Source organism: Enoplosus armatus, chromosome 12, assembly GCF_043641665.1.
Source record: "Enoplosus armatus isolate fEnoArm2 chromosome 12, fEnoArm2.hap1, whole genome shotgun sequence".
In the NCBI taxonomy this organism is placed as follows: Eukaryota; Metazoa; Chordata; class Actinopteri; order Centrarchiformes; family Enoplosidae; genus Enoplosus; species Enoplosus armatus.
The window spans coordinates 20048089-20066345 of record NC_092191.1 but is presented as its reverse complement, the minus strand read 5'-3'; the positions used below and the strand labels follow the sequence as shown (position 1 = coordinate 20066345).

The window sequence follows — 18257 nt, the reverse complement described above, 5'->3', positions numbered from 1 at the left end:
CATTGCTTTGTTTTAGCTGAACGTGTAAGAAATAAATTGTTTGTTTTGGAGTCTCTCTGCCCCTAATGGTCAAAAATCACATGAATGGGGTATGGAGTATGTCTCCAACTACAGTAAATGTACCATTTTTTAAATGATACTCCATGTTACAGGTGATATGTCAGTTGAACCCTCCCCCCAAAACCATTATGGATACCAGCTTTAAATGATGATGATCTTGAGTTTTAATCTCACCCAGGACAGTTCTGTTGGTTCTCAGTCTCTCTCTCATACATTTTCTTATTGTCTATAATCTAAAAACGGGAAACAAAGAACATAAAACTAAAAGCTAAACCATATACGTAAGGAAAACAGACCTGGCCTGATAACCTATTCACGCCCTAGTTCCAGCTGGTTCATGGTTAGTCACTAGACTTACATGTCTGAACTCATGCAAATATCTCAGTAGTACTGATGGACACTGCACCTCTGCTACCTCTAAAGTGAAGAAAAGGAATCAAGGGTACCTTCAGGTGGTCTGTGACCTCAGCCAGTGGACTGCATGTGGTTCTGGTGTTTCTGCTTGAGGCGTGAATAAGTAAGTATGGGTGTCTGTGTCAGATATGAACTATGCTTCTGGCATTCTCAAAGACGATGTGGCATCAGAAGCATTCATGGACAAATATGCGTCGACAAGGAAGCTGCATTCTTGCGGGTGATATGTCTGAACCTTGAAGTTGTTCATTAAATGCTCAAAAAGATTCAACCTTGCAAGATTCTCATGCAAAGCTCTCCATCAATTCCCGCCAGAAACGTGTAGACTGCACTGTAAGAAATGTTACATTGTCGACAACATGAAAAATTGAAACTGTTTACATAAGAAAAAAACAAAAAACAGCTACTTACTTTTAAAACAAACGCAAATTGTGGCTCACGGACAAACATGGGTGGACAAACTGAAAACCAGTGGCGTCCGATAATGGGCGCCGTGACGTTGGAGGCAGAGCCGCTGTGTTTACGGTGCGCTGGCCCTTTAAGACAGCCCCGCGTTTCCATTGGCACGGTGACGTCAGAGCAGTGAAGGACTCCAGCCTATCCGCTCTAAACAGTGAAGGCAATGGTCCTGGCAGAGAGTCCTGCTTTCGGAGGGAGACTTTTACACTGCACAAAAGCTAGGCAAAACACTCGTACCTGAAATGAACCAGAGCCCTCGGGCGCTCGCCGTGGATTAAAACGGAAACTTTTGCGATGGCTCTGAACGTGAAAAAGTAGCACGAGAAGCAGCACGCTAGCCGCCGCCGCCGCCAAACGGACCTTCTACTGCAGAGCAACTCCTAGTAGATGCACGGCCACTGCTGAAAAATATGCTCCAGCCGAGCCGCCTCAACCCCGGCTTCAGTCGCAATTTCCCAGTCTTGTAACCAGTTCCGTGAGACATTCGCCGCCTTCACGTTTGTGTGTGTTTTTTCTTCCCGCTTCTCACCTACGAAGTCCGCCGTGCAAGTCCCCCAGTCCCACCTGCGAGAGAGAATTATGGCAGGGAAGCTGACAGCAGCGCAAGGCACAGGAATACTGCTGGTGACAGCCAACGTCGGATCCCTGTTCGAGGATGTGAGTTTCTCCATTGATGAACGCTGTCCGTTCGCTGCTGCCCGTGTTGTGCTTTGGCTTGTTTTGTTTTTGTTTTTGTTTATTTGTCACAATGTCAACTCCGTCTTCTCGTGCCACGCTGAGAAACCGTCTCCGCTGGTCACGACTCGTGTGCGTCAAGTCGCGTGCGGTACCCTGAACACCTACAGTCTCGCGCACAGACACATGGGCCTCTCATAAACATGAAGACGCATGCTAGCTCTCTGTGTTCTACGCGTGCCGTGACCCACTTTGCCTTTCACGCCCTCCGCCTGTTCTGGATGAATGTAAAGATGGGGGAGTATATTGGATCTTCATCCGTACCCCCCGTTCGCTGCTGTAGTGGTGCCGTGGCCATAATGGGTCTCAGGTATCTCAGGAACTTAGATAATCAGGCGTGCAGTGGCAGTTTACCTTTGCAGAGTACACCCACCTTTTTTTTAGCCTGATGTGAATCTGCTTGTGAGCATCACATCAGTAAAACCACATTTGTATAAGTTACATGAACCATATCCTGCTATGAATTTGTCACAGGAGGTTACTAATATTTGTGGTTGATTACCAGAAGGAGTGTTTTTTTAATATGTTCTTTTATATATAGGAGTATGTTTGTTGACCACTGCATCACTGGAGATGCTGCTTGCTTGCTTGAGGTATGGTGTTTCCTAGAGTAGGCAGCGTTGTGAATAATCGAGATTGTAGACTCACCAACATCCCATTTGCATCTTTTATGAGAGCCGGCAGCATTCAAATATCCACTCGAGATGAAGCCACTTGCTTGCTTGGCTGAAGAATGCAAAAGCGTGCTCTGTGCAAGAATAGGTGTGTCAGGCCTCCTAAGGAGTGTCTGTGCAGGTTGTTGAATGATATCCACGGCTGTTATCACGTATTTGGACTCTTAGCTGTTTCTGTGTTAGGCTGTAGCGTGGTACCTAGTGGCACTTAATTATGGTGGGAAGTGTAACAGCTGTGATTAAACGCTTCAAGTTCCAACACTTTGTGTCACTTTCAGTGTTTTGTCAATAGAAGAGAGTCCCCCCTCTTCCTCCCTCCTTTCACCCGTGTGAAGAGCTGATCCCAAACATGAGGGAAGAGCCGCCTCTCTCACTGGAGTAAGCCTATAAATAGCCTGCCTCTCACAAGCAGCACGCTTTGGGTGTCTTTTGGGGTTTTTTTTTTTTTCTCCACCAGACTTCTAACAGACTGAGACAAAATGCACATTAGAGCATGTTTCCTTCTACCAGTGGGTGTGCTGGTCATATATGAGGCTATCTGTAGTCTGCAGTGTGTTGGCAGCCCTTATGATGCAGATGTGAGTTGAATGAAGTCTTTGTGGACTGCCTTTAATGCTCACTATTAGGTCCGTTGTAGATGAGAAGGTTCTGTGTCATGGCTGCATAGCCTGACCCTGAAGATACAATGTGAAATGCTTCAGGCCCTCTAAAGTTGGAGGTATGTTCCCACACTGCAACTCAAATTACATGGCTGCAGGCTCCTATGTTTACAGCCATTACAAATGTAAACGCACTCTTCCAACAGCCTCAACATGCAGTTGTGGTGTGTTTAACCAAGGAGTGCCACTCTGCAAGTACTGATTAAAGCCTTTTAATGTAAAATATACGCAGATTTCATTTCTTTGTTGATTGAAGGTGTAGGAGAAAGGGGTGCCTTCAGATGAAGAGGACGAGATGTCGGCTGTGTTAGGCTATTTGGACCCTCAGGTTCGCAGGTTTCGCGGGTAGAATGACGCAGATCAAACTTGGGGAGCGCCACACATACGGAGCGTGCGGAGAGCTCACTGGACACAAGTGGAGAGTCCGTTTGTTCTGTGCTCTCTGAAGCTGGTGTCGCTGTGAGGGGAAAATAGGTTGTGTTAAATCTAAAGCAAGACTGCCATTTTTGAAAGCAGAAATAGCACATTCATTATGTATGGCATATAGGAACTGTAGAAATTACATACAGGTAACAACTTTACTCTTACTGCCCAAACTTCATATGCCATTTTTATCTGTGCAGCTTTAATTGAACTGGCATTTTAAATGACAAATTACTGCAATAAATCTTATTTCTATGTAGTTAACAGTGAAGCAAAGGTATAGCAAGCGGTTTTAAGCATCTCACCACAAAAGTACAGTATCTTAGATGGTCACTGCGTCACAGCGCCATGTCTGTGCCCGCAAGCTGCAAGCTGTATGCTGTAGGTGGTCCAACAGGAACAGAACCCCCCCAAGATGCTGTCCTGGTCCAAGTTTTTGACTAATGCCTTGATGTTAGAACGGCTATTCTGCCGGTCAGCTTCATTCTCTGACGTTGAGTCTCACGTGCTCTCTTTGCGTGTCTAAGGTAAAGTCTTTGGCCAGGCAGTGCTCTTAGTTTGAAGTGATGATGCTTAGACTCGATCACTTTTACTGATAGGACTCCCGTTGAACAAATGTACCTAATTTAGGTTGAGCAAAGAATGTTACATGTTGACCTTGTGCTGATACACTTAAGGGGTATTAAACGGCAGCCGGATGACGATGAAGCTTTCTTGAACATACATTATCCTACATTATACATTAAGTTCCCCCAAGCTTCAGGGTATCTACTCCGCAGGCTTGGTTTTATTATCCGTTTCCCATCCTGAAGACGCAGTGGGGAAGGCACCACGGGATTCCTGTTCCTGTAGTACACAGTTCACCACAGATGAAGCCAACTGATGATTTTGCGTCACTGTCGGCTGTTGTCATCCCTTTAAAACACTGTGGAACTTAATAAACAAGCCACGCTGTAGCAGGCCTGTGGCAGCGACCTGAAGAACAGACGAGGTTTTTATGATGGAGTGGAGTCATTACATTAGTTAACTGTTGCTCTGGTTGGACCCTCATGCCAGTATGTGGGCATGTTCACATCAACCATGTTTGAAGAGCTCTGGAGTGTTTTCTTTTTTAGTATTGGCTTGTTTAAACAGGTGGACTACGTGCTGGCTGGACTTGGGTGTCACCAAATAACAGAGCCTTGACGCCCGAGGAGCGGGTTTTGTTTTGAAAGAGGATGGGAGGTGTACTTCTCCAAGTGTGAAGCTAATCTACTGAATGAACTCCAAAATGGAAAGTTTGGACGTTGAAATTCCTGCTTTGGAAAAAAACCTTAAAACTAACGTAACAAGTGCTGGAGGAAAGCTTCCACCTGTAGTTCATGTTTACCATACCTGACATGAACATGTGAGAAAATACACTTCAGACAAGCCTGTGCAGATATGCCCAGCATGCTTCACTTAAGTTTCAGGTTCTGGAATCCACTTGATTTGACATCAGTGTTTCCTCTAGGACTTTTTTTCAGCAGCGGGGTGGGGGGTTAGTCTCTAATTTGTTAATGCTGAGTACTAACTTGTCAATGGTCATAACCATTCGTGCTTAACAATGAGGTCAACATTTGGAAAGTTCACCGTAGGACAGCTCCACAGAGTCGTGTAATTCCATAAAATTCTGATGATCGGAAACACTGAACATCTTCCACCACCCAAAACCTCTACCGCTCCGAGGTCTTTGTCAGTTATGTTTACAGGCCCGAATTTGCTTGCATTTGTGCGGTCTGATCCTAAACAAACCAAGCAGAAAAGTAACAAAGTCAACTTTTCCACCAGGGTTCGGCCCAGAGAAAACAAACTATAGGTGTGATTTGAGCTTCCTCGTCCATTCTGTGATCTCTGGCGGTAACTGAATCTGGCTCGCTGATAGTAATTGAGAGATCATATCGGTTACTTTTGGAGACTTTCCAGTTGGAAAGCTCAGTTGGATTAATCCAAATGATTAAAACCTGACAAACGGATGCCAACTCTCCAGCTAGCTGTTATTGCCGAGGGTGTGAGCCGATTTGTTGCTCTGCTTTCGAAGGCTATACGGGTGGACTCCTCTCGGTTCCTGGTGTCCTAATGATGGCTCCTACGTTCTCCTCGAGTGCTCGCACTGCAGAAAACACTGGTCACTGGCTGCGGCTTGCTTTTTGATTACAGCCACTCTGCTTTTGATTACATGCACCTCTTGTTTGCCAAGCCAAGATGACCATATGGTGATGCAATAGATTACTATGAATAGCCCCCCTTGTGGGTTTGGTCTTCCAACTTATTTTTCATCATGTCTCTCTGTTTCTCCCTCTCCTGTCTACTGACAGCTCATTAGCTCAGGCTATCACAGCCTGGACCCCACTTAGCTGGCATATGTACACCTCCAAAGACGGAAAAAAATCCTGCCTGACGTAAACCTGGAAGCTATGCATTCACTGCTCCCAGTATTTTGTCTTCAATGCCTATAATACAATGTGTGTGCGTGGTTGGGAGGTATTTTCGAGGTCTTTGTCAGTGCCAGACTTACTCTGCATCTCATTAGTGGTAAGGAGCGGTGTGGTTCAAATGTATTTTCCTTGTAAACATGTGAAGATGTTACTGCGGCCCGCGTAGACCCTAGAAACTATATTTAGCCTTTAGTCACATGGCTGTTCGTAGTGAATTCCCAAACTCAATAATGTAATTGAGCATTCAGGATGCGTATTTATAGTGTTGGCAATAGAAGTGCAAATGTGTGATACCAGACGAGATGCTGCGTTGATATGGAGGACGCTAACAACGTGAAAATGGCTTTATTCTTAATATCAAGTCTTTCCTCCAGATTTTTCAGCTCAAGTTTTATGAGGAGAAGCTCAGCAGCAGAGACTGTGACTAAATACTTCATCTGACAGCTTGATTTTTTTTTTTTTCTTTTTGGCGTTTCTTTCTCTGCCAAAGTCTGTTCGAGTGTGTTGCTGCAGGAGTGGAAAAGTTTATGAAAGAAAGATCAGATGATGCTATTTTGGTGTTCTCCCGGCTCTGCCCTCCTCCGTCCTGTCATAACACGGAATTAGAATTTCAAAAAGGGAAAAGATGTTGAAGAGAGCTGAGAGTTGCCACCAGCAGGCGACGAAAAAGTCAGAATATTTAAAGTAAACAAACATATTCCTCACCATCACCAGCATCCCACTGTGGCAATTATATATGTAACAATTCATTATAATGAATAATAAACGTTTAGCCATGTCTGATGGTAAATTAATGTCTTATGTAAGTCTTGATTCTTAGTAAAACTGTTATGTAATTTAGAAAATTACATGAGTTCTTTTGAAGAAAATGCCAAATTATTAGTGGTGTAACTTGTATCACGCATTATTTGTGTTTGATTGTAGCATATGCTTGTACTTTAAAACATGGTTGCATGCATGTGGTGTGAATGTTATAATCTGTTGTTTGTTTATTTATTCATTTATTCATTTATTTTTCATGTTGTGTGGCATTGCATGTATAATCATTCGCATTAAAACCTCATGTTTGGAAGTGGAGACCACAGCAGAGCGCGATGGTGTTCAGGTCTTGAAGGAGAGCCCCTGCACAGAGTCAAGCCTCTCGCAGCCACTCCAGCCTGTCACTAGGGGTGAAAGTTGAGGGCCCTCCAGGATCGTTTTTTTTTTTGTTCTGTCGTGAGAGGTGAGCCCCGGCGTCTGCGTCACTCACTGCTCTGGGTTTCCTTCACACTGCCGGTCGCTCTCATGATGGAATGTGTGCCAGACGCACTGACTTGTTGCAGACTTGTCACCGTGACGGCTGGACATCAGTCAGCGAGTTCACTTCCACAAACTCATTAGGTAACATACAGGAGTAAGAGCTTACTGTCTTTTGATGTCACCACTTCCTTTTATGCTCTATTTTGCAATGGCTGTTGGTGGTTCTTCGGCACTGTGGTATTTTTTTTTAGCATTCATCTGAATTAATGTGGGGAAACCACAGTATAATTCCATGATTCAGTAATCACTCCATAGAGTAGTGGGCATGGGATTTCTGGCCTTAGAAAAGGACAATATAAGGACAATATACAATATTTCAATACAAATGTTCCATGGTGAGTTCAACTTTGGGCTGACCATTGAGGGAGCGGAGAGTCCAAAATGGAGGGTGCAACACAGCTCCGGATTTATTTAGCGTTCCTCTGTCAGAGTATGAGAAGAGGAATGGTTTGCAGACAGTTCTGAGACGGGAGTCGGTGGTACGAATAACTTGCGTGAACTTTCTGTCCCGTTAGCGACTGAGCTAACAAGATTCCTAACTGAAAGTGAGCGAGCTATCTGGCTAGCGGAGCTTCTCTCCCCTCCTCTGTAACTCTTAATGGACTCAAGTGATGTACAATTCAGAGAGCGTAATGCAAGGTGGGAGCAAACGGCACGGCACAGAGAAAATGGAAAGAAGCTCAAAGAGCTGTTGTGGCTGACTAACATCCAGCTTATCTGGCTGTGTGTTCCTTTGTGCATCTCCTGGGTCCTGAGTCAGGTCACCGCGGTCCCGCGCAGAGTCTGCTCCGGCCCAAACCGGCCGAGGTGTGGAGGTGATCGTGTTGCTGCTGTGGGGAATGATCTGTCACCCCCGCCAGCTGCACTGAGGTGTTGATCTTACCAGGCAAAATAAGCAGTAGCTCACTGAACCAGCCAGGAGAGAGTTCATAGTGGGGGTCTCTCAGGGGAGATGACGCACGCACAGACGTATATGTGAATATGGAGACAGACATACACACCAACTGCCAGTAATGTATAACACGAGACAGTGGGTCGACACAGCTCAACTTTTTCCAGAGTTCATTGACCCTGCTCAGGAGGATTTGACAGTGTGTGTGTGTGTGTGTGTGAGTGAGACAGCAGAGCGGGACAATGAATAGCCAGGCCCCGTTGGACCCAGATAAGGAACTGGGATAAGGGTGGGAGTGTCGACGTGGAGCAAAGGAAGCTTGGGTTCACTCCAAGAGCCATAATTATCCGGGATGGGAAAGCCGGAGAGAGACACCCCCCCCACCCATCCCACTGATGAGGAAAGGACTCATAAGATTCATGTTCTACGTGTTGTTGTGGTCATTTTTATCTGAGACATTTATTCTGGACACCTTGGATCTTTCCTTTCAGTACAAGAGGTTAAAGTCACCTCCGGCCATTGTCGCACTAGCCGTAGTAATTGACAAGTCTCATTAAAGACGCGCGGCGTTCAAGAGCTCCGCACTAGTTATTAAGTGTATTATTTTATCTGCACTGCTTGCTGCCACTTTCTGTTGCCATCAAGTCTGACTTTCACATTGACAACCACACAGTGCCAGAAAGCTTCAGAGCCCACATGTTTAATATGGAAGTGAATGTGGGTTATTCTAACCCATTTACTGTCATTTACGTGCATCATCACAAAACCGGGTTACTTGAGTAACAGACACATGTAGGGCTGATTAGGTGGTAATGTGTCAGGCCCACAGCGCACTAATGTCATTATGGTGGTGCGATGCTGCCTCAGTCAAAGTTAGGGCCCTGCAGCCTGGATGCCAGGAGGCTCCAGCAGCAGCAGCGGCTGCCTCCCGTCTGCACATGCTGAATAGTTAGCTGCTGTGCAGAGAGGAGTTACCTGAAGGAGGTCTCCATGTCTCAAACACACACACACACACACTGTGGATTTCCCAAACTGTAGCTCCATGTCCAGACATGCCTGGCTGTTAACTCATGCATTGTCTTTGAGGATGTGAGTCGTGTGTCCAGTGAATGCTGAGTGTATTTTCAGTATTTTCCACGTGAGTCTGTCTCTTTGTACAGCTCATTGCCTCTTGTGTCACATTTAAGTTATTATAATGTCCTTCTGCTGTTGAAACCCAAATCACAGAGTCTCACCTGACTGTAGTGGTTTGACAAAAGGAATTTCAAATCTTAATCAAGCGTGTTTATGGTTTCAGAGAAGTCTTGATGTGGACCGTTAGATATTAGCACATGGGGATTTGAGTGGAAGCCCTTTTTTAACTCCCCCGTCAGTGGTTTGACATAGGTGTTGCACACGCATGATGAGAATCGTGTCCTCGTGTGGTCGGAAAGTTCACAGCTCTGCGTGCTTCTCACTTGTTTGCTTTTTATCAAACTCTGGTTGAGGCTGACCATGTGGGCTTGGGTTGTGCTATACTTAGTAAGGACAAAACCAGAGCTATGATTTTCTCCAAGAACACATTTGTAGTCGAGATTTGGGCAATCTTCTGGAAGTAGAGACCGTTGTGTAGTTTATGGAAAGACGTTTTTTTGTTTTTATGTTTTTATGTTTCAAATGGTGTGTCATGAAACTGTTGGTATTTATACCTGGAGTTCTGAGCGCAGTTTATGTGCAGCGGAATTTGGCTCCCTTTCATCTTGTAAACCCAAAGTGTGTGTGTGTGTGTGTGTTTTAAACAGCTAAGCAACAGCGGGCCTTCTGTCCACTTACGTTTTTATCTGTGATCCATTTCACTTGCATACGATCTGTTGTGATGATGTCAGTTTTACGTGTCTTACTGTGTTCGCTGTAGTCACGCGCTGACACGGACACGTACACATGCTTTTCTCTCCATCCTGCGTCAGCGCTACTCCACTTTCAACGCATTTATTTCGGAAATGGCGTTGTGTTGAACAAGAATTGTTTGAGGAATCTGCTCACTAAAAAACTTCTCTTTGCAACTTCAAACTGTGCTGTGTTAAAAGCAACCCGTTCCTTAGCCATTGCTGACGTGATTAAGGCAAGGTCCAGAAAACTGTGACGCTGTTGTGTTGTAGTTACAGTTGGGCTGATGGAAGATATTGTTTCTTTACAGCTATGCACACTTTTAACTGAATAACATTTAGGCTTGGATATTGAGAACCAGTTCTAAAATGGAGCATGGAGCAGAATGGAGGATTCTTTAATATATGTGGGGGGGGGGGTTTTGTTGTTGTTTCCGGTTCAACATTTTCAGAAACATGCTTATTCGCTTTCTTCACGAGAGTTCGATGAGAAGATGGATACCACTCTGTAACCGTATCTGTAAGCTAAATGTGAAGCTACAGCCACAAGATGGTTAGCTTAGCTTAGCATAAACACTGGAAGGAAGGAGGAAACGGCTAAGATAAAAAAAAAACCCAAAAAACTTGAACGAGGGTCAACTTTTGCCACAATGCTCACTTTCATTTTTGGGCATAGCCACGTCTTACATAGAAGCACGTGATGAGTGTCACATGTCCTCTGCAAAGTCTTCTGCGACATGCTGTGATGAAATTTTGGACACTTGGGGCAGGTCTCCACTAGCAAGCTTTCACAGGCTGCAGTCTCTCCTGGTGTCTACGTCTTTGCAGCTAAGGTGTTACTGCACTGGTTTATTAATCCAGAGGAAAGAGGCCTCTCCAGCTGGGTTGCACTTGTTCCCTCTCCTCTCTCCCTTTATCCCCCCGCAGAGACTCTACACTCACCAGTTCCCTTTATCTTTTTTTCCCCATACACACTTGGCCACACATTCCCCGCAGGACGGGTGTTTATTTAACCCTAAGCCTTTGATGGAGAGTGCTTATTGTCTCTGGTCCACGTACAGTCGGTGGCCGAATATTTCCCAGTTAAGGCCATTGTTTTTTTTTCCACCGTGGCCCCAGCCTGAAAAAGTGCTAGCTGGTCTGGCCAAGTCATTAAGCAGGGTCCTGGTACTGTCTATGCTCATGGTTTCCTGCTCCTGCTGCAGTCACGCCGTTGGTCAGAGAACCTGCATGGTGTCACTGCGTGCTGTGCTTCTATAAATGTCGCGTATGATTTAGCTCACAAACATGCATTTTTGGAGGAATTAAAAAAGCGTGCGCATGCATCAATCAAAGTGTTGCATTGCTAAAAAGTATATAGCCCATCACTCGGAACTACGTCTGGTTTCTCTCAACAACTTGCTAAGCCATAATGGAAAACCCCCTCCCAATGAACATCAGTATTTGACTGTTTGACACACTCTGGTTCCCATTTAAGGCGAGCCAAGATGTACGCCGATAGAGCAATACATAATACACACACTCACTAATACACACTCGCTGCTGGCACTCCATCACTACTGAAATAGCTTGATAGCCGCTGTTCTGTGTCACATGGCACTCCAAAGAGTTTCAGCTTTGCATGTATTATACTTGAGAAAGCGTAGTGTGGGATGTAGATGTGTACTGTATATATGCAGCACATGGGAATATTAGTTTTGTGGCTGCTGCTAGTCACTTGTGCTGCATCCAGAAAGCTCGTGTTGTTTTCTTCCCTCAGATGCAAACACAGGGCCAGCTGCACAGGAGGGGTGGGGGGTGGGGGGTGGGGGTTGGTATTGAGTGTTACTCCTCAGCAAGCTGCTGTGGTGTTGGAGCTTGGCGCCTGCTTTAATTACTGCATCATTAGTCCTCCCACTCTCAGCCTCACTTCTGGAGAAAAGGAAGGCCCAGAACAGTCAAGGACCTTGAATGTAATTCTTTTTTTCCCCCAAGAGGTTGGTACTGTATACTAAAACAGTAATATCTACCTTAGCCAACAACAGTACAGCGGAGACACCTTAGCTTCGAACTGGGACAATCTGTCTTCGCACCAGCAGGTATCCAGTGTGCTCCATGCAACGTGCACATAGGACAATGCAGCATTTTTAGGTTGTCTCTAGCAATCACATACACAGAGTTTTCTTGAACACCCACTATTTAGCATTATAAGCAGTATATAAACACATAATGAATAGTTTATACTTTATAACACACCGTAATGTAGCTGTAGCCCATTTTTATGTATTTATTAGTGTATTTCTCAACCCCTCCTGTGAAGCATCAAGCTTTTCCTGCTATGACACGTCAGAATGTCTTCAATGAAAAAAGGCCGATGGGAATCAAATATTTGTGATCAATTTTATGATCTATTTTATGATGACAGTGGTCGTGATTGCAAGCCGAAAAGCAGGTTAGCTGCAGCTCTACTGTCGAGCATGCTGATGTGAGTTGTTGGGTGGGAGTATGACCACTCCCTACTGATTTCCCCTTTTGTTTCTGAAATTGTCACTGGGCCTTTGCCAGTTTTCCAGCGAATATGTGTTTATTTGTGCTGAGTCGTGTGTGTGTGTGTGTGTGTGTGTGTGTGTGTGTGTGGTCCCACTCACTGCCTTATCATCCCTGGCCTTTGCAGAGGGTTATCACTTGGTCTTCCACCACCAACGGTAAAGTTTCCACTGCGGACAGCTCGAACAATGCCGACCCTCCCTCGCGTCTCCACTGCTTCTCCCTCTCCTCTGGCAGCTATATATAGACCTCAACCACAAGTATATCTTTGTCTAAGACATCCTAGTATTTCTCTATGGCTTCCCCATGGTCCCCGGCCCTGGGAAACTGTGACAGTTGAATATTGAGCCTCGCCCAAATTTCCTCTTCCAGTGATGAAAACAGTGAGAAGGCTAGCAAAGGGGACAATAAATCAAGTAGGGATTAGTTATTTTAAGGGCTAACTTGTGCTTTGACTAAAAAATGTTCTTGCTATTGCTTTTTATGGCAAAGACACAAATTGCACTGTGTTTCTGCTGCAACTTTTTTTCAGTTGCAACACACTGCTATGTCAGAGGGGCGCCAGTCAGTGGTTCAGTGGGTGTCATTGATGAAATAGCTGAAGATTTGTCGCTGGAACAGTAAACAGACTTGAACAGAAAGGTGGATGGTCGAGCAGTGATATAAGTGGTCATTGGATTGACAGGCCTGTAGATAAAAGGAAGAAGACTTCACACTTTACACGAACACACACACGTCTGAAGGTTTGCCCTGGCCATTTGCCTGCGGCCTGTCAGCGCCCCTCCAGACAAGTCCCTCTCGAACTCCATGGGACAGCCCTGCCCCGAGATGCCACTCCACATACCAGCTGAACAGATGGCACCGTCTCTACCTTGCCTGCTTTACAGGCTTTTAGTACCCAATTTGGCCAGCGAGAGGCTAGTTAGAATGCCTGGTGAAAAAGGAGTGCATTCTATCCTCCTGCTAATGCTCATCATTTAGCTTTTATAGGTATTTGCTTTGTCTGTGTGACAGATGGAAACCTTGTTAAATTGTGTAAGTAAAAAATTGTAAATGCATGTTCCTGCTCAAGCCCTGCTTAGTGTGTCAGTTGGGCGGTAGAAACTTAGCAGCTTTACTGTACCACTGCAGTATTATGGCAGAAAGAAAACCATGTACTTAAGCTATTTAAAGCTGTCCAAAAGACATAAAGCTGCCAGGCACAAAATAATACAAGGGTTTACAAGGTTTGGCATCTGGTTTGTGCTCCTGTCTTGTAAAATGCCTGGCTGCTTCTTTATGTGGCACGTCTTTATTATCTTTATATCTAGAGGATTCTAGGAACATGAATCTATTTTACAGGCAGCATGCCCTTGACCCTTAAACCCTGGCCTATTTAGGTCTTCTTCTGTTGCACTCCTCTTCATATGGATATCTAGTCTACCTGTAGTAATCAACAGACTGTAACTGTAATATTTCAGTATACTTCAAGTTGTTAAAGACGAGTATCTACAGTTACATGTCAAGTTTTGTCCTAGTAATGCACTGGTCTGCATAATGTGGCCAGGTTAAACATATGATACATGGCTTCAAGAACATAATTAAACGAGCAGAAGCCCGTCTGCCCTGCATCACTCAGGGATTCACTTTAACATTTAGTATGATCACCCAGTTTTTAAGAGCTACCTCCAAGTTGCCCCTGAGCAAAATGCTGAACCCCCATCTCCTCCAGTGGAAGTTCTCGATGGCAATGTGTGTGTTTTTGTTTTTTTTTCTTCCTGTGTAAATGTGTGTAAAATGAAGGCTAAGTGGAGTGAAAGCTACTGTATGTTTGCATTCTCAGCAGCAGGTCCAGCCCATTGGGTGTTGGTCTTGACTGAGGCACTTGTTCTGTCCTTTGTGCTCACATGTACGTGTTTGCAAACACAGTGGGAGTGAGACGTGAGCGGCAGAGTGAGTGTCTTATCTGATTGGCTGCTGGCAGAGGTAAAGTGGCCTGTGAACAGACACTTGAGGAGATAGGTGGCCGGAGATGCTGGTCTGGGTCTGGCGTGTCATGTTTTCTGCTTCTACTTCTCAGTACAAGGCTCCGTACTGAAACCGTGCCACCGTCTGATATGGCAGACACTGGGGCTTTTTCCTGTCCTTACAATAACTTACTTACTATAATGAGTTTAGTACACCAGTTTACAGTTTGTCAAGGCACAATGCAGTGCTAAGATGCAAATCGGCAGGGGCCATTATGAGTTCATTTGACTTGACTTGTACTCACACATGCACTCACTTTTTCCTAGAATTGAACCCTATTGCGCGCTGCATGTGACATTCTGCTGGTCTTGGATATTATCTGAGGACTTAAGACTTCTGAGGTCATTGATCAGACCATGTTGTCTATCTCTCCAGAGGAAGTCGGCAGAATATTCTAACAAGCTGCCGGTAGAAGCCAAGCAACATTTATAAATATATCAGTATAAATAATTGGTGTTCTCTCTCTCTCTCTCTCTCTCTCTCTCCTCTTGTCGCAACAACAAGTAATGTTACAGCCGTAGGTTGATCATCATCATCATCATCATCAAAAGGCGGATGCAGTCTAATATAAAGGACCACTGTAAATGGCAGTAGCGTCAGAAGAAGTCATTTACTTACTCATGCTCATACCTCACTGTAACTCCAATATACTGCCTAACTTATAAACTCTGCCATTTACTATTACAGATCGTAATCTGCCTCATTATAAGTTCTCTTTCATATCAAATATCTTAAGATATGAATGGAAGTTTTGTTCTTGAAACTGCATTTCTAACATTTTTTTGACTCAAACGTAGCTTAACCATGTCATGTGATATCCTGCTTCAGTACACTTTAAGAACACATATTGTTGGGACCACTACAGAAAACTGCAGATGAACATTTAATATGCAGGAATTCACATTACAGACGGGTAACAATTTGGCAGCAGTACAGCTCACTGACCATACACGGTCCAGCCGTATACTAGGTTTTCATTTTTGTTCGTCACGCTGTGGTGGGAAAGATGACACTTTGCTGCCGAGAGTCAATGTGTGAAACAACCTTAGGGGACTAAAAATAAGGGCCCTATGGATTAACCCCCTCCGTGCATGGGCATGCCCAGTGTGTGTGTGTGTGTGTGTTTGTGTGTGCCTTTTAAACTCAATTCTGTTTCACCTCAGAGGAAGTAAAGGTGAGTTTAGGCACACAATGTTTTGTATCTGTCTTGTGTGGCTCAGTGGACTCTCTTCACTTGGGTTTGCCCAAATGGCTTAGTTTTTGTCTGAGACAATAGTGTGTGTGTCTGGGCGCAAAGGCTGTTTGTGAGTTCGTACGAATTTTGCATCTGGAACAGAGAGATTACGTAGAACTTTGTCTCTCAATTCCTGTTTACACGTCTCTCGTGGTGACCAGTCTACACTCCTTATCCTGTCTGTGTGTGTGTGTGTGTGTGTGTGTGTGTGCGCAGTGTCCCCATTTTACTCTGTCTTATTGTATGCCCTCATTCTGCTGCAAGGTCACCAGAGAGCGACGGGACTGCCCGGGAGACGTGATTAGATACATCAGATGATGAATGGGAACAGACTGAAGTAAATGGGAACCCGGGTGGTTGCATCTGTAGAAATGAGGATGAGGTGTGTTGTGAGACCCACTGCACTCTAAAGGGAGATGTAGCCCCACAGACAGCGAGGACACCGTTGCAGAGAATTAATGCCTGAAAACAGTGAATCATTTTAAGGATAGGAATAGATTCCAGGCAGGGCAGGATTCAGTTTTTGCAGTCCGCTGTGCCTAAAATTGTTTGCCTTTGTTCAGGTGATCATTGTTGTTCTCAGTGTCTGCCCACATCGCAGCTCCCACTCATCTATATCATCTAGCAGCATGTGTGTGAGGGTCATTCCATTCGTGGACTTACACTCATTTCTCAGTACCTGGCTGGATGTGTGAATGCTCATATCACTCTTGGGATTAGAGTAAATTAGATTGATTGCTTTGCTGCTGCTGGCTTCAACAGTAAGACACACGCACAGTAGGTTTGTACAGTACAAAACATACAACATGTATATAGATTCTTAGCCACGCTAGCGGCATGGCTTTATTGAACGGCATTGTGGGTTGGTTGGTCTCATCGCTTTGGTCCAGACAGAGATATCTCAGCAACCATTGGATGGGTCCCCAGGGGATGAATCCAAACAACTTCCGAGAATTTCCATGTAGAGCCACCAGTACGTGGATACGTTTTCACTTGTCCAGTGAATTATCGCAACAACGACAAGATGCGCCATCTCATTTTGGTACAGGCATTTATGGTCCTCAGAGGATGAATTCTACAGACTTTGGTGACCAGATTTTTTTCCCAGTGTTAAGACTAATAGTGTTTAGTGCTAGTTAGCAAATATTAAGCTAAGATGATGAACACGGTAAACATTATAGCTGCTAAACATCAGCATATTAGCATTGTGCTTTTTACCGTGCACCATAATGATGTTAGCATGGCTGTAGACTCTTAGTCTTAGTTAGTAGATACAAGATTGTGTTGTAACAGTAGACCATGTGCCAAAGATCAAACAACTTAGGTGCGCTTGTGACTTCACTATGCAGAGAAAAATCTGTGTGAGTAGCTGAACTGAGTGACATGTTTCTTCTATGGCAGCATACATTACATACATTACAGTGCCATTTCCAGGCTGAGATGCTTCATATCTCACACTCTCCCCTCTCCTTCTGTCTTTCAAATGACCTACATGGCCACGAGGCTAATTCTCTCACTCTAAAATAAGTTATCTCCTCCCGCTGCCAAATGTATGACACACTTGAAATGTCCTCTGAAATGTAGGCTAAACTTATCACTTTCCCAACTGCTGCTCTGTGATGTCAGTTCATAAGAAAGTTGTGAAACAGCATTGTGAAATTGTTTCATCAAGAGTGTGAACTCTTATTGCCAAAAAAGGAACCAAATGAAGGGAAACGTGTATGCCCCGCTTGCAGGGACCTTACAGGTGCTGGGCTCAGATGAACAGCAGATAACGAGATCAAGTGACTCTCACAGAGGGCCCATATAACTCATCCTGTTGGGTTGGATCCCTCCAGAACAGTTTGTGTTCTGACGTTTGTAAGAAAAAAATGGAAATGTCTTAAAATATCCAGGGAGGAGCCACAGACAATATTTTATGTAGGAAGAGAGAGGAGGTGAAACTGAAGGAACAGAAGGATTCAGAGAGTCCAGCTGCAGGGCCAGGTCACGGGGAAATACTCACTTGCACATTTCAGTCACTTCAGCAGATGGTCGTCTTTAACAAGCTTGTCGTGTGTCCAACGTCTTCGCCTAGCCCAGGCTTTAACCACTGAGGGCTGTTGTGGTGTATGGTTGAGGCCTGGGCCTGGGCACCGCGTTGTGGAAATCCAGTGCCCTCTCCACTGTTTAGTTTGGAAGTCCGATTTTATGGCACTCTGTGAAGGTCAATGCTGAGGGGAACCATTAACTGAGAGGGCTACTTGGGAGATATATTCTTGATTTGGACATATTTTGGACCTTCTTTCTGTTGGAAAAGCACGGCAGAGTCAGGCTTGCCCTGTTTTGGACTTGCCTGATGAACTATGATGAATGTAACCTATTTTTGTGTGACACAGATCCGTATGTTGATTTTTCTGCTCTACATAGTACACGGAAACATGACAGAAAGAATTGTTGCGGGGCTTCTCAGAGACATTTTAATGGGGTCCTGGGGTCCTGGTGGAAATGGAAACTGACCCTTCTGTGCCCCCCCCCGTTGCTCACTCTTTTTCCTCCCCTTTTTTTCCCCTTC

General features: G+C 44.8%; 1 protein-coding gene across 1 annotated transcript in view; it reads left to right on the top strand.

The window, feature by feature from the left end:
* The first annotated feature begins 1362 nt into the window (after positions 1-1362).
* LOC139294069 (inositol polyphosphate-5-phosphatase A) overlaps positions 1363-18257 on the top strand; it is a 122974-nt gene continuing 106079 nt past the window's right edge. Inside the window, exon 1 of the mRNA XM_070915845.1 lies at positions 1363-1590. Within this exon, the coding sequence (XP_070771946.1) occupies positions 1513-1590 (78 nt within the window). The 5' untranslated portion in view covers positions 1363-1512. The remainder of the gene's footprint in view (positions 1591-18257) is intronic.